Source organism: Pangasianodon hypophthalmus, chromosome 6 (genome assembly GCF_027358585.1).
Source record: "Pangasianodon hypophthalmus isolate fPanHyp1 chromosome 6, fPanHyp1.pri, whole genome shotgun sequence".
In the NCBI taxonomy this organism is placed as follows: Eukaryota; Metazoa; Chordata; class Actinopteri; order Siluriformes; family Pangasiidae; genus Pangasianodon; species Pangasianodon hypophthalmus.
The window spans coordinates 19,192,525-19,206,504 of NC_069715.1; the positions used below are offsets into that span (position 1 = coordinate 19,192,525).

General features: G+C 42.7%; 1 protein-coding gene across 4 annotated transcripts in view; it reads left to right on the forward strand.

The window, feature by feature from the left end:
* sema4ba (sema domain, immunoglobulin domain (Ig), transmembrane domain (TM) and short cytoplasmic domain, (semaphorin) 4Ba) overlaps positions 1-13,980 on the forward strand; it is a 167,934-nt gene that overhangs the window by 116,100 nt on the left and 37,854 nt on the right. For all 4 annotated transcript variants that reach the window (XR_004578298.2, XM_034304954.2, XM_053234853.1 and 1 more), the window contains 2 exons: positions 8,657-8,773; positions 11,492-11,649. Coding sequence is in view for 3 of the 4 variants with exons in the window: in XM_034304954.2 (XP_034160845.1) it covers positions 8,657-8,773; positions 11,492-11,649 (275 nt within the window). In the remaining variant the exon portion in view is untranslated. The remainder of the gene's footprint in view (positions 1-8,656; positions 8,774-11,491; positions 11,650-13,980) is intronic.

Consider the following 13,980-nt stretch of genomic DNA (forward strand, 5'->3'; position numbering starts at 1 on the left):
GCATGCCTTTGGTATGTCATAGAGTAAAGCAAAGAAACTGTGAAAAGAGATAAATTATTGCTTATTCTACAAAGATATTCTAAAATGGCCTGGACAGATTTGTTGATACCCCTAGAAAAGATTATAAATATTTATAGTCATATTTCAATCTAACTGTTTTCTTTAATTAGTATCACACATGCCTTCAATCTTGTAATCAGTCATTCAGCCTATTTAAATGGAGAAAAGTAGACCCTCTGCTGTTTGGTCTGTGGTTCACACAATGATACCAGAGAAAGTAAAGGAGACTGTTGTCTGAGGAGATCAAAAAGAAAATTATAGACAAGCATGTTAAAGGTATAGGCTATAAGACCATCTCCAAGCAGCTTGATGTTCCTGTGACTACAGTTACAAACATTATTAAGAAGTTTACAGTCCATGGAACTGTAGCCAATCCCTGGACGTGGCTACAAGAGGAAAATCATCCCCAGATTGAACAGAAGGATAGTGCCAAAGGTAGACAAAGAGCCAAGGAAAACTTCCAAAGAGATACAAGCTAAACTCCAAGGTCAAGGTACAGTGTCTGATTGCACCATCCGTCACTTTTTGAGCGACAATGGGCTCAATGGAAGAAGACCAATGAGGACTCTACTGTTGACCGAAAAACATAAAAAAGCCAGACTGGAATTTTATTTTGACAAGCCACAATGCTTCTGGGAGAATGTCCTTTGTACAGATGAGACAAAACTGGAGCTTTTTGGCAAGTCACATTAGCTCTATGTTCATAGATAAAAAATGAAGCTTTTGAAAAAAAAGAACACCATACCTACTATGAAACATGGAGGAGGCTCAGTTATGTTATGGGGCTACTTTGCTGCATCTGGCACGGGGTGCCATGAATCTGTGCAGGACACAATGACATCTCAAGATTATTAAGGCATTCTGGAGTGAAACATACTGCCCAGTGTCAGAAAGCTGTGTCTCAGTTGCAGGTCATGGGTCCTCCAACAGGATAAAGACCCAAAACCTACAGCTAAAAGCATCCAAGAATGGCTAAGAACAAAACAATGGACTATTTTGAAGTGGCCTTCTATGAGCCCTGATCTGAATCCTGTCAAACATCTATGGAATCTATGGAGCTGAAACATGCAGTCTAGAGAAGGCACACTTCAAACCTGAGACAGCTGGAGCAGTTTGCTCAGGAAGAGAGGGACAAACTACCTGTTGGCAGGTGCTGAAGTCTCAATGAGAGCTACAGATACTCTAAAGTTTGTGCAACAAAATATTAGGTTAAGGGTCCAATCATTTTTGTCCATGCAATTTTCATTTGTTTTATCATTTAAAATATTCTGGTAAATCAAAAATCAAAAGCAAAGTCTGATTTTTATGAAATATGGAATAAACAATGATGGATGCCAATTACTTTCATCAGTTTCAAGTTATTTCAGAGAAAATTGTGAGTACCAACAAATTTGTTCATGTCTGTAATTGTTAGTTTGTCCAATTACTTTTGAGCCTGTGAAAATGGAGGGACTATGTAAAAATGGCTGTAATTCCTAAATGGTTAATGCTGTATTTTTGTTAAAGCCCTTGAATTAAAGCTGACAGTCTACAATTCAGTAACATCTTGATTGCTTCATTTCAAATCCATTGTGGTGTGTGTGCATATATATATATATATATATATATATATATATATATATATATATATATATATATATATATATATATATATATATATATATATATACAGTTGAGGTCAAAAGTTTACATCCCCCTTTCAGAATCTGCAAAATGTTCATTATTTTACCAAAATAAGTGTAATGCCTCGTTGTGGTAAACCCAGGTTGTGTAGGATCCATCAGCAGAGATGAAGGCAGATTAATCCGAGACAGCAGGCAAAAACACAATCAGGAAACAAGAGCAAAAGTCCGAAAAAACCCGGAAGTCAATCAGCAAGAAAATATAATTCAAAATCGCAAGGCAAAGGCAAAAATCTGAAAAACAAATCAGGGTCATACACATGAAGAAAACCGTAAACAATGCAAAAGAAAACGCTCAGTAATGTCCCGAAAACAATACTTCGCGTCCTCGTGTGGTGAACGCGCTGCTTAAATGTCCCTGAAAACCCCGGAAGTGTTTCTCAAGGGTGGAGTCAAAATTCAGGCGAGGGCTCCCTCTGGTGGGCAGGTGCCGGTGGTGACGTTACAGAGCCCCCCCTCTAGGAACACCTCCTGGTGTTCTACGACGTGGACGGCCCCGGGGTCGCGGAGCGGGCCGATTGGGGTGGAGGCGATGGAAATCCTCTACTAAAGAGGGGTCATGATGTCATCCGTATTTACCCAGGAACGTTCCTCAGGTCCGTACCCCTCCCAGTCCACCAGATACTGTAACTGGTTACCATGGCGGCGAGAGTTGAGGAGCGAGCTCACCCTGTAGGCTGGGGCCCCGTCAATATCGAGCGGTGGCGGTGGATCATTCTCTGTGGTCGAATTGTCCAGGTGGGGGCGTGCTGGTTTGAGCAGGGACACGTGGAAGGTGGGGAAGATTTGATACGAGGCAGGGAGTTGCAGTTGGTAAGTCACAGGGTTCACTTGGCGGACGATGCGGAAGGGGCCAATGAATCGTGGGCTCAGCTTGCGGCAGGGTAGCCTCATTCTGAGATTTTGTGTAGATAACCAGACCCTTTGGCCCACCTGGAACCTGGGATGTGGGTGTCTGCGACGGTCCGCCTGTATCCTTTGACGTCGTATGGCTCATGGGCGCTTTCCCAGACCTCCTGGCTGTGGCGGACCCAGTCATCTACGGCAGGAACATCAGAAGGTTCTCCTGACCAGGGAAACAGAGGAGGTTGATACCCCAGAATACACTGGAATGGAGTGAGTCCTGTGGATGAGTGGATGAGGGAGTTTTGAGCATACTCTGCCCACGGGAGAAACTCACTCCAGCGCTGTTGTTCCCGACTGCAGTAGGAGCGGAGGTACCTGCCGATTTCCTGGTTTAAATGCTCTGTCTGTCCATTAGACTGTGGATGGTACCCAGAACTGAGGCTTATGTTGACCCCTAAATGGGTGCAAAAGGCTCTCCAGACTCTGGATGTGAACTGTGGGCCTCGATCGGACACTATATCTTCAGGAAGGCCGTAGGTACGAAAAATGTGGTGAAATACTGTTGTCGCTGTTTCCATGGCTGTGGGTAGGCCTTTGAGAGGGACCAGTCGGCAGGCCTTAGAGAACCTGTCGATGGCAACTAGGATCGTGGTGTATCCTGCCGAACTAGGGAGGTCGGTCACAAAATCTATGGCCATGTGAGACCAGGGACGCCTGGGAATGGGCAGGGGTTCTAACAAACCCATGGGGAGCTGGCGGCTGGTTCGAGACTGCGCACAGGTACTGCAGGTTCCCACGTACTCCTCTACATCTTGTGCCAGTGCGGGCCACCAAAATCGGTTGCTAATCAGGGTTGTGGTGCGCCGGATACCGGGGTGGCCGGAGCTGGGCGCCTTGTGGACCCATTGCATTACTCTCAGACGTAGGGAGGCTGGGTGGGCAGGCTGGTGGTGGGGGTTTGTTGCTCTGTGGGCATCCACCTCAACGATGAACGGCAGGCTGGGGTCTGGGTGCCTCAAGATCGGTGCTGTAGTAAAACTTGACTTTAGCTGGTTGAAGGCGGATCAGGCCTGTTCATTCCAATGGAGGCGTCGTGGTTTACCTCGCAGGAGTGACGTCATAGGGTTAGCGATGCTGCTATAGTTTCTTATGAATCGCCGGTAAAAGTTTGCGAACCCCAGGAACCTCTGTAATTCTTTGATCGTGGTAGGTTCGGGCCAGTCCGCGACCGCCTTGACTTTGCCGGCGTCCATCTCTACCCCCTTCTTCAAGATGACATAACCCAGAAAGGTGATAGAGTCTCGGTGGAATTCGCATTTTGCAGCCTTGACGTATAACTGATGTTTCAGCAGCCGGGCGAGGACTGTTCTAACGTGGTGGATGTGTTCGTCATAGGTGGACGAGTAGATAAGAATGTTGTCGATGTAGGCGATGACGTAGTGATGGAGTACATCCCTGAAAATTTCGTTAATGAATGACTGAAATACTGCTGGCGCGTTGGTTAGTCCATATGGCATCACGAGATATTCATAGTGCCCCCTGGTGGTGTGGAACGCCGTCTTCCACTCATCCCCCTCTTTCATCCTTATTAAATTGTATGCGCTGCTCAGGTCCAATTTTGTGAATATCCGAGCCTCCCTGAGCTGTTCCAAGGCTGCTGGTACCAGTGGGAGAGGGTAGGGGTATTGGACCATTAACACATTCAGTCCCCTGTAATCGATGCATGGCCGCAGGCCCCCGCCTTTTTTTTTCAACGAAGAAGAATCCTGCTGCAGCAGGAGAAGTGGAGGGTTGGATGTAGCCCATGGCTAGGGCTTCTTTGACATATTCCTCCATTGCCTTGGTCTCGGGGAGAGAAAGGGGGTAAACCTTACTCTTAGGGGATATCGCGTTGGGTAGCAGCTCGATCGGCGGTGGGGGGGGAGCTGTCTGGCTCTCTCTTCACTGAACACCTCTCGAAGATCCTGGTATTCATGAGGTATGGAGATGTTCGTTGGTGTGTCAGGGCTTTCGATGGAGGTTGCGAGACATGGCAGTGACTGGACCCTGCGAAGACAGTGATTTTGGCAGTGGGGTGAACAGCTAACTAATTCCCCCTCCTTCCAGGACACGACGGGGTTATGGAGTTGCAGCCAGGGAAAACCCAGGATGATGGGATTCGAAGGAGTGGGGATGATGTAAAATGCTGTCTCCTCGTAGTGAAGTAGGCCAACCTGTAGGGTGAGAGGATGGGTTTGATGGGTGATGAGACCTCCCCCGATGGGACTATTGTCGACGGCCGTCACTCGCAAGGGTGGTTCGCCTGGCAGTGTGGGGAGGTGAAGGTCCTCTGCGAGCTGTTGGTCAATAAGGTTGACGGCCGCCCCGGAATCCACTAGCACTGGAACCACAATGGTACCCTGAGTGTAATGCACAGTCACTTTCAGTGTCATACAGGAAGATACGAAATCGCTTCTCACCTTGGAGGTAGACGGTTTCTCGGGACAGTTGCTAACCCGGTGGCCAGCTCCCCCGCAGTAGAAACAGAGGTTTCGGCGCACCCGACATTGACGCTCGTCCTGAGAGACTCTGGTGCCGCCCAGCTGCATAGGCTCTGGCCCCTCCTCCCGTGCTCTGCTGTGGTCCTCCCGAACCCGGGATTCATAGTGTGGGCGAGACACGCGTCGTTGTTTGTGGAGGAGGTTGTCCAGACGAATCGCCTTGGTGATATATTCAGACAGTGTAACGTCCAATTCAGCCTGTAAAGCCGGCCGTAATCCCTCCCGAAATACCGCTAGCAGGGCAGGATCATTCCACCCACTTTGGGCCGTTAGGGTATGAAATTTTACGGCGTAGTCAGCTGCCGGTTCGGTGCCTTGACGTAACTCCAAAAGTTGAACAGCCACGTCACGCCCCCCTGCTGGGTATTCAAACACATCACGGATTAGCCCAGAGAAGTAAGCAAAGGAGGTTTTTACCTGGGGGTCGGTGTCCCAGACGGCCAAGGCCCAGTCCAGTGCTCTCCCCGTGAGCAGAGACAGGAGGAAGGCACACTTGGTGTGCCAGGGGTTGAAAAGCGAAAAGGAGCCGTAAAATTTTTCTGGGAGCGCCATTCGGGCCGATTCGCCGTGCATTGGCACGGTGACAGTAGCGGGGCTCGCCGCTGCTTGCTGGAGCTGTTCGTGGGCGGCCTGTAGCGCCGCGAGTTGCTCCTGATACGCACGAATGATGGCGCCTTGGCGGGCCACCACCGCCTGGAAACTCGCGCGCTCTGATGGATCCAAAGATGGCGAAGTATTCTGTAACGCCTCGTCCGAGGCGGGTTGTGTAAGATCCATCAGCAGAGATGAAAGCAGATTAATCCGAGACAGCAGGCAAAAACACAATCAGGAAACGAGAGCAAAAGTCCGAAAAAAACAGGAAGTCAATCGGCGAGAAAATATAATACAAAATCGCAAGGCAAAGGCAAAAATCCGAAAAACAAACCAGGGTCATACACATGAAGAAAACCGTAAACAATGCAAAAGAAAACGCTCAGTAATGTCCCGAAAACAATACTTCGCGTCCTCGTGTGGTGAACGCACTGCTTAAATGTCCCTGAAAACCCCGGAAGTGTTTCTCAAGGGTGGAGTCAAAATTCAGGTGAGGGCTCCCTCTGGCGGGCAGGTGCCGGTGGTGACGTTACAATAAGAGGGATCATACAAAATGCACGTTATTGTTTACTTAGTGCTGACCTGAATAAGATATTTCACATAAAAGATGTTTACATATACTCCACGAGAAAATAATAGCTGAATTTATAAAAATGACCCCATTCAAAAGTTTACATCCCCTTGATTCTTAATACTGTGTTGTTACCTGAATGATCCACAGCTGTGTTTTTTTGTTTAGTGATAGTTGTTCATGAGTCCCTTGTTTGTCCTGAACAGTTAAACTGCCTGCTGTTCTTCAGAAAAATCCTTCAGGTCCCACAAATTCTTTGGTTTTCCAGGATTTCTGTGTATTTGAACCCTTTCCAACAATGACTGTATGATTTTGAGATCCATCTTTTCACACTGAGGACAACTGAGGGACTGATATGCAACTATTACAGAAGGTTCAAACGCTCACTGATGCTCCAGAAGGAAAAACCATGCATTAAGAGCCGGGGGTGAAAACTTTTTGAATTTGAAGATCAGGGTAAATTTAACTTATTTTGTCTTCTGGGAAACATGTAACATGTATCTTCTGTAGCCTCTGAAGGGCAGTACTAAGTGAAAAAATACGATATTTAGGCAAAATAAGAAAAATGTACACATCTCCATTCTGTTCAAAAGTTTCACAAAAAAAAACTACTAGTAAGCTGAAGATGAAAAGGAATTTCACCTTTCAGCATGACAATGATCCAAAGCATACATCCAAATCAACAAAGGAATGGCTTAACCAAAAGAAGATCAGTGTTTTTGAATGATCTAGCCTAGCCCAGACCTGAATCCAGCTAAAAATCTGTGGTGACCTAAAGCGGACTGTGCACAGGAGATGCCCTCACAATTAGATGGATCTCGAATTTTTATGCGAGAAAGAGTGGAAAAATATTGCCAAATCAAGATGTCCATGCTGATAGACTCTTATCCAGAAAGACTGAGTGGTGTAATAACATCAAAAGGTGCTTCAACGAAGGGGTGTGCACACTTACGCAACTAGGTTATTGTAAGTTTTTTTTTCTATTAAATCCTTTCTAATTGTATTTCACTTTCTTTGAATACTTTGCAATTTCACATTAAAAGTGGGAAAAGATCTGACATGATTTATCTTTTTTTTTTTTTTTTTTTTTTTTTTTTTTTTGTTCACAAAAACCTGCCATTTTAATAGGGATGTGTAGACTTTTATATACATATATATATTTAACATTAAAACCGCTTGCCTAATATTGTCAGCCAAAACAGCTCAGACCCATAGAGTCCATGCCTCTATGGGTCTGAGCTGTTTTGGCTGACAATATTAGGCAAGCGGTTTTAACCTTAGCAACAGATCCTTTAAGTCCTGTAGTTTGCGAGGAGAGGCCTCCATGGATCAGACTAGTTTGACCACCACAATCCACAATTATCCTGCTGAAAGAGGCCACTGCCATTAGGGAATACTGTTGCCATGATGAGGTGTACTTGGTCTGCAACACTGTTTAGATAGGTGGTACGTGTCAAAGCAACATCCACATGAATGCCATGTTTTCCCAGCAGAACATTGCCCAGAGCATCACACTGCCTCTGCTGGCTTGCCTTCTTTCCAGAAGCTTCCCAGCAAGCTGTTATCCACTGCGTGTTCTGACACCTTTCTATCATAGCCAGCATTCACCTTTTCAGCAATTTGTGCTACAGTAGCTCTTCTGTGGTTTCGGACCGGCTGGCTAGCCTTTGCTCCACATGTGCATCACTGAGCCTTGGGCACCCATGACCCTATTGCTGGTTCACTGGTTGTCCTTCCTTGGTCCTTTTTTGGCAGATACTAATCACTGCATACCAGGAACATCGCACAAGACCTACCGTTTTGGAGATGCTCTGACCCAGTCGTCTAGCCACCACAATTTGGCCCTTGTCAAAGGCGCTGAGATCTTTGCACTTGCCCATTCTTTTTGCTTCCAACACATCAACTTCAAGAAGTGACTGTTCACTTGCTGCCTAATATGCTCAGTGGTTAAGCTGTTAGACTATTGATCAGAAGGTTGTGAGTTCAAGTCCTAGCACTGCCAAGGTGCTAGTGTTGGGCCCTTGAGCAAGGTCCTTAGCCCTCAACTGCAAGTTGCTCTGGATAAGGGTGTCTGCCAAATAGTGACAGGTGCCATTATAATGGGATAATCAAGGTTACGTTATTCACTTCACCTGTCACCTGCTTTTAATGTTGTGCTTTAATGTAATGTTTTAATGTAATGTGTGTGTGTGTATGTATATGTATATATATATATATATATATATATATATACATATATATATATATATATATATATATATATATATATATATATACATACACACACACATACACACAGTCACCAATCTATATATATAGAAATATGTGTCTATGTACGTCTATCTAAAATTGTAATTTGTCTGCAGGTGGAGATTTGTATGCTGCTACAGTCAGTAATTTTCAAGGGAATGAGCCCATCATTTACAAAAGCCTTGGTCAGGGCATTACCTTAAAGACAGAAAACTCACTGAACTGGCTTCAAGGTAAGAGCCAGGACTGTCTGTTTTTAGCTCAAAGTCCCCTTATTCCCACCTTCTTGTCTTATTTGGAAAATAAGTGTGTCTGTGTTGGAGATCTGTCTGTTTTAATGCTCAATATAAATTTACATATAAGAAAACCAGAATGAAATTAATGGCTGAAATGACTGTTTTTTCACTCGGCTAATAACATAGCTCAATACAGAGGAAATGCAATAGGAAACAAATAGAACTTTTTAAGTGCATTCATGGCTATTTCTACAATACCAATAGCATGTCAGAAAAGGCAGCCATGGTAGCCGCAGGTGGTGGACTATTTTAAAATACTATTTAGTGTGGTTGAAGGTTGTGGATAAAGTCACAGGAACATGCATTGCATCCAGGTACCACCGAATGACCGGTTGTCCGGCCATCCCTGCAGACAAAATTTCAACGAGTGATTGAATGTTTGTAGACTTCATATGGAATTGTCATTATAGCCAGCAGGGTCACAAAAAGGTAAAATGGCTTAAAGAACAAGTTGGTGATGGAGGCATCCTCGTAGACACCATTGGCACCAAATTCTAATTCTTACTTACATCAAATCATTATTTCTTCTAGAATGACTTCTGTTGTACAGACCAGGTTTACTTAATTGTAAGATGAAATTGCTGACCTGATTAGAACTGTAAGATTATGCTAACTATCCTAGACCCACATACTTAAGGAAGTAGCTCACATACTTATGGCCATTACATTACATTACAATTATTGTCAAAATAAGCACCACACTTGACATACAATACAAGAAATTTACATGTACATGAATTATTTTTTTTTAATGTTTAATAGATTGTAGCTGGTAAAAAAGAGAGATAAGTGAATCAATATTGGAAAGCATTGTAACACTTACATTTATTTCAGTATGGTTGCTTAAGACAGAGGTATACATAAAGATGAGATATGATAGAATGCCACTATACTCTTAGAATAAAAGGTACCTCAGGGACTGTTTATGGGTTCATTGGACAATTAAGGGTTCCTAGCTTCCAAAAATGTTCTACTTGAAAACCTTTCTGATAGGGAAAGTAGCCAGTCCACATAATTCAGTTTTTTTCAACCAAAAGGAAATGTATTATATTTGTTTATATTTAATTCATGGCTATTTTCCCCCCTCTTATATTATTACAGCTTTGATTCTTTGTGGCATGGATTCCACTAGGTTTTGGAAACATTTGTTTGAGATTCTGATCTATGTTGATCGAATAATTGCTGCAGATTTGTCAACTGCACATTCATGCTGCAAATCTTCCATTCTACCAGACCCCACAGGTGCTCTGTAGGATGATGCTATGTGCGTGAATATTCATGCATGTTAATTTTCATTTACTCTCTCTCCCCTAGAACTCTCTTGTTGCCTTTAACAACCATGTCCAGTTTCCCTGGGGTACCAATATGAGGGTGAATGCATGTAAAAATCACTGTCATCCAATACCATGGCAAAAACCAAAGAGCTTTCAACGCAAAAGAGACAGATGGCTGTTGACCTGCACAAATCATATAATGGATATAAAAATACATTTAAAAATAGAATTACATTTAGTGTTGTTTTCAGGAAAAATGGACTGCATACAAGGAAGAACAGCTGATACCCATTGTAAAACATGGTGGTGTATCATTGATGCTATGCAGCTATTTTGTAGCTGGTGGGTCAGTGGCCCTAGTGAAGATTCATGGTATGTACCAAGATATTTCAGCCCAAAACCTGACAGGATTTTCAGACTTGACAATAGATAGGGCTTTCAAAATGATGTTGAGCCAAACATACTTCTAATGCTTTAACCTTATCTGGGCCACTGGTGGCCTCATTTGCATATTCCTGTTTAAATGGCTCTAAAATTGAAATGGTAACTGCTAGTATCATAGTTCTTTTTGCATTTGAAAGCCAAGGCTTCTGTCTTCAGTAAAGAGGAATCAAGGAAATCCCTGAGAAAAGCAAGACTGGCAAAATGCCCCTATGTAGACAGGAAATCTCAGGTTGACAAATGACCACAAATGAAAATACACCACCTGCTAACAAAAATGTTTTTGGATTCTGCTCACAAAAATTCTTTCATTGTCAGTTTCTTTAGGTAAAGATGTTTGGCCTGAGTATTTAGTAAAATTTGGTAAAAAAAATTCTGATACAATTTCAGTATTTTTCCAGTTATTATTACATAGCCACTTAGCTTGGGTTGTGCAGATTTTATGGATATGAAGCATTTGAAGATGACATCATAGTCAGTGAAAATACCAATGTAGGCCATGGCAGACCATTTCTATTGCAGAGTATAAATAGAAATTAATGTCAATGTTGTCACATGGTGCCCAATTGCTGTCAATACTCAATGAAGTAAGGGGACATGCCCTGGCCTGATGTTGGTGCTATATAACAGTGTTTTACATTCCATTTTATCTCATTAACCACCAGGTCTACAGGCAAAATTATCTTTCCTTGGATTTCTTGCTTTCTGCCAAAGAAAAAAGCCATAGAAATCATTTAGCTCCACCCATACAGATGTCGAGCTAATTTGCATAATATGTGAAACCTGTTTTTTCTAACTAATCCTAATTGTTAAGGACACTGTAGATAAAAACACATACAGTATAAAGTGTCAGTACAAATAATCAGCAGAACTGTTGTTTATTACAGTAGAGTAATATATGTGTTTATTACAGTAATATTTGGGTTTGTTCTTTCCACAGACCCAGCTTTTGTAGGCTCTGCCTTCATCCAGGAGAGCCTCCCAAAAGGCAATGCAGTGGGTGATGATGACAAAATTTACTTCTTCTTCAGTGAAGCAGGGAAAGAGTTTGATTTCTTCGACAACACCATTGTTTCACGTATTGCTCGTGTGTGTAAGGTGAGGAGTGCTTTTTTGGAGTCTGTGTCTGCAAGGGGGAGTTTGTTTACCCCTCTGGCAATGCACCACAAGCAGAGACACACACACACACATACTCACTAATGCTGAATTCGACTATAGGTCGTAACTCGTAGACCTCCAACTATGAAAAACCAAAGAAAATGCCCCCTCAACTCGGAATTCCTACTCTGGAACTCGTGATGGTCTCCTCAACTCCAAGTTCAGCAAGTGATGTCAAATCAATATGGCTGTTCACAGCATCACAGCAGTAAACAATGTAGCACTTCTTACCTTTAAATGAATTACACAATTATTTGCTTTAGATTAATCAATGTACAGACATATTTGCTTGTTAAATCTATAAAATTGACTACAGTTAGTTGTTGTGAGGAGGAAAATATACATCACTCATCACAGTTAACTGGCTTGCTTGTTGCTAACAAAAGACAAAGATAGAGTGTTTTTATCTCATAGCTCGAACGCACACAGTCAAAAATTATGTAATTATGAACTGTAACTTCCCGCTTCTGAGGTAAGTCGAATGCAGCATAAGCTGCCTCAGTTTCCCACTCTCCCTTAGTCACACAATTGGAATCTCCTGAAGTGGTATGAGTGGCATGAGTGTCTGTGTGATTGTGTGATTGTTTGATGTATCACACTAGCAGTAGAGGTCTGCAGACTTTCATCAGGTTTCAGCGGCTCCTAATATATAAGCACATTCCTCTCATGCTCACTCCTCTGTTATCCCTCCTTTCTGCCACTTCAACAATACCTGGGTCTTATCACTCATTTGCAAATATTAGCATGTAGCTTCAGAGTTCAGTCCCATCAAAACACACATATACTGTATAAAACAAGCCACACACTCCCCACAACACTTATCATTTAGCTCTGAAAATGCAAGATGCGATTTGGAGCATTCTCCACACCTCTTGTAGCTAATGACCAAAACAAATCATATAGTGTTCAGTAAGGTTAGTGAGTTAAGGTGTTTTTCATTAAAGGTATAGTGTCTTTGTGGCTGGAATTCAAACATTATCATTGCAGTTCTAAAAATACCAGTTTCAGCATTTTATTTGGTTGGTAGCGATTTTATTAAATCCCTACAATTTACTCTTGCACAGATGGGAGAATGGACCCCCAAAGGGGAAATAGGGGAACTACAGTAGCTGAAGAACACAGGACATTAAGTACACAAAATAAATACATCTAATTACACATACTACACATACTGCATTTACACAATCTCACAATGAAAAGACATCAGTGCACAAGCAAGGCAAAGTGTGGAAACACAGGATCGACAACAACATTCACTTTCACTGTGTGTTGGATAAGAGCATATGATTTTAATGTGAAGGGTAAGTCACATTTGAGCAAAAAACATCAGTGCCTAATCAACAAAATTAAGCAGAAAAAAGTCAAACAAATGTTTGAGTGGTGTATTGCAAGTGAATTTTATACTGACATTCACTGTGGAGTCTGATAGCACCTTGGTAGAATAAGCCAGTGGCTACAGATGCTCCTGTATGTCACGGCATGGAGGGGATTGGCAGGATTGTTCAGAATGTTCTCCAAAACTGCTACCATTCCAACTGGTGTGTGCAGAAGAGGTGGATCAGAAGGGGTTCACAGGGACTATAGGAAGGAGGGAAGTGGGTAGGGATGGTGTCTTGGCTGGAGTTTGACATGTTGGTGGGTGGGGGAAATCGAAGTTGCTGTATTATGATATAGGGGGAGTCTAGAGGGAAGGGATTGTGCAGGATAAGGATAAAGATAAGGACAAGGATAAGAACCACTGGAGTAAGAAACTTGATCAGGTAAAAAATAAAATAAGGAAATTTAATTGGTATTTTGTAAAAGCTAGCAGTGAAGTAAGAATGTACCTTGTGACTAATAGGGGTCTAATGATAAACAAAATTCAAATTAAATATGATATTATTGTTATATCAAAAATAAGCATTGCCTGAATGTGCCTTAACATTCCATTTTAAATTGAATAAAACATTCAACATTATAAAAGCACAGTAACTGAAACTTTATAATGACACAGTGTTTGGATAATCCATTGAGACTCTTAGCAGTGTATAACAAAACAAAAGTTGTGCATTAGAATTTAACAAAATTAAACATGGCTAAATAAACATTGGCTCTCCTGCCAAGCTTTTATTGGTGGGGACTCAGGGGAGAATGAATCACAGTTAGCAGTTAGCTAGTTTTGCTGTCAGAGTGATGTAGCTATCTGTAGCCCTTAATATGTTTTTAAAGCCTGCATTCTTTTCAAATTTGAACCTCCCAATCATTGTGGTGATTTCTTTACCCCGGATTGAA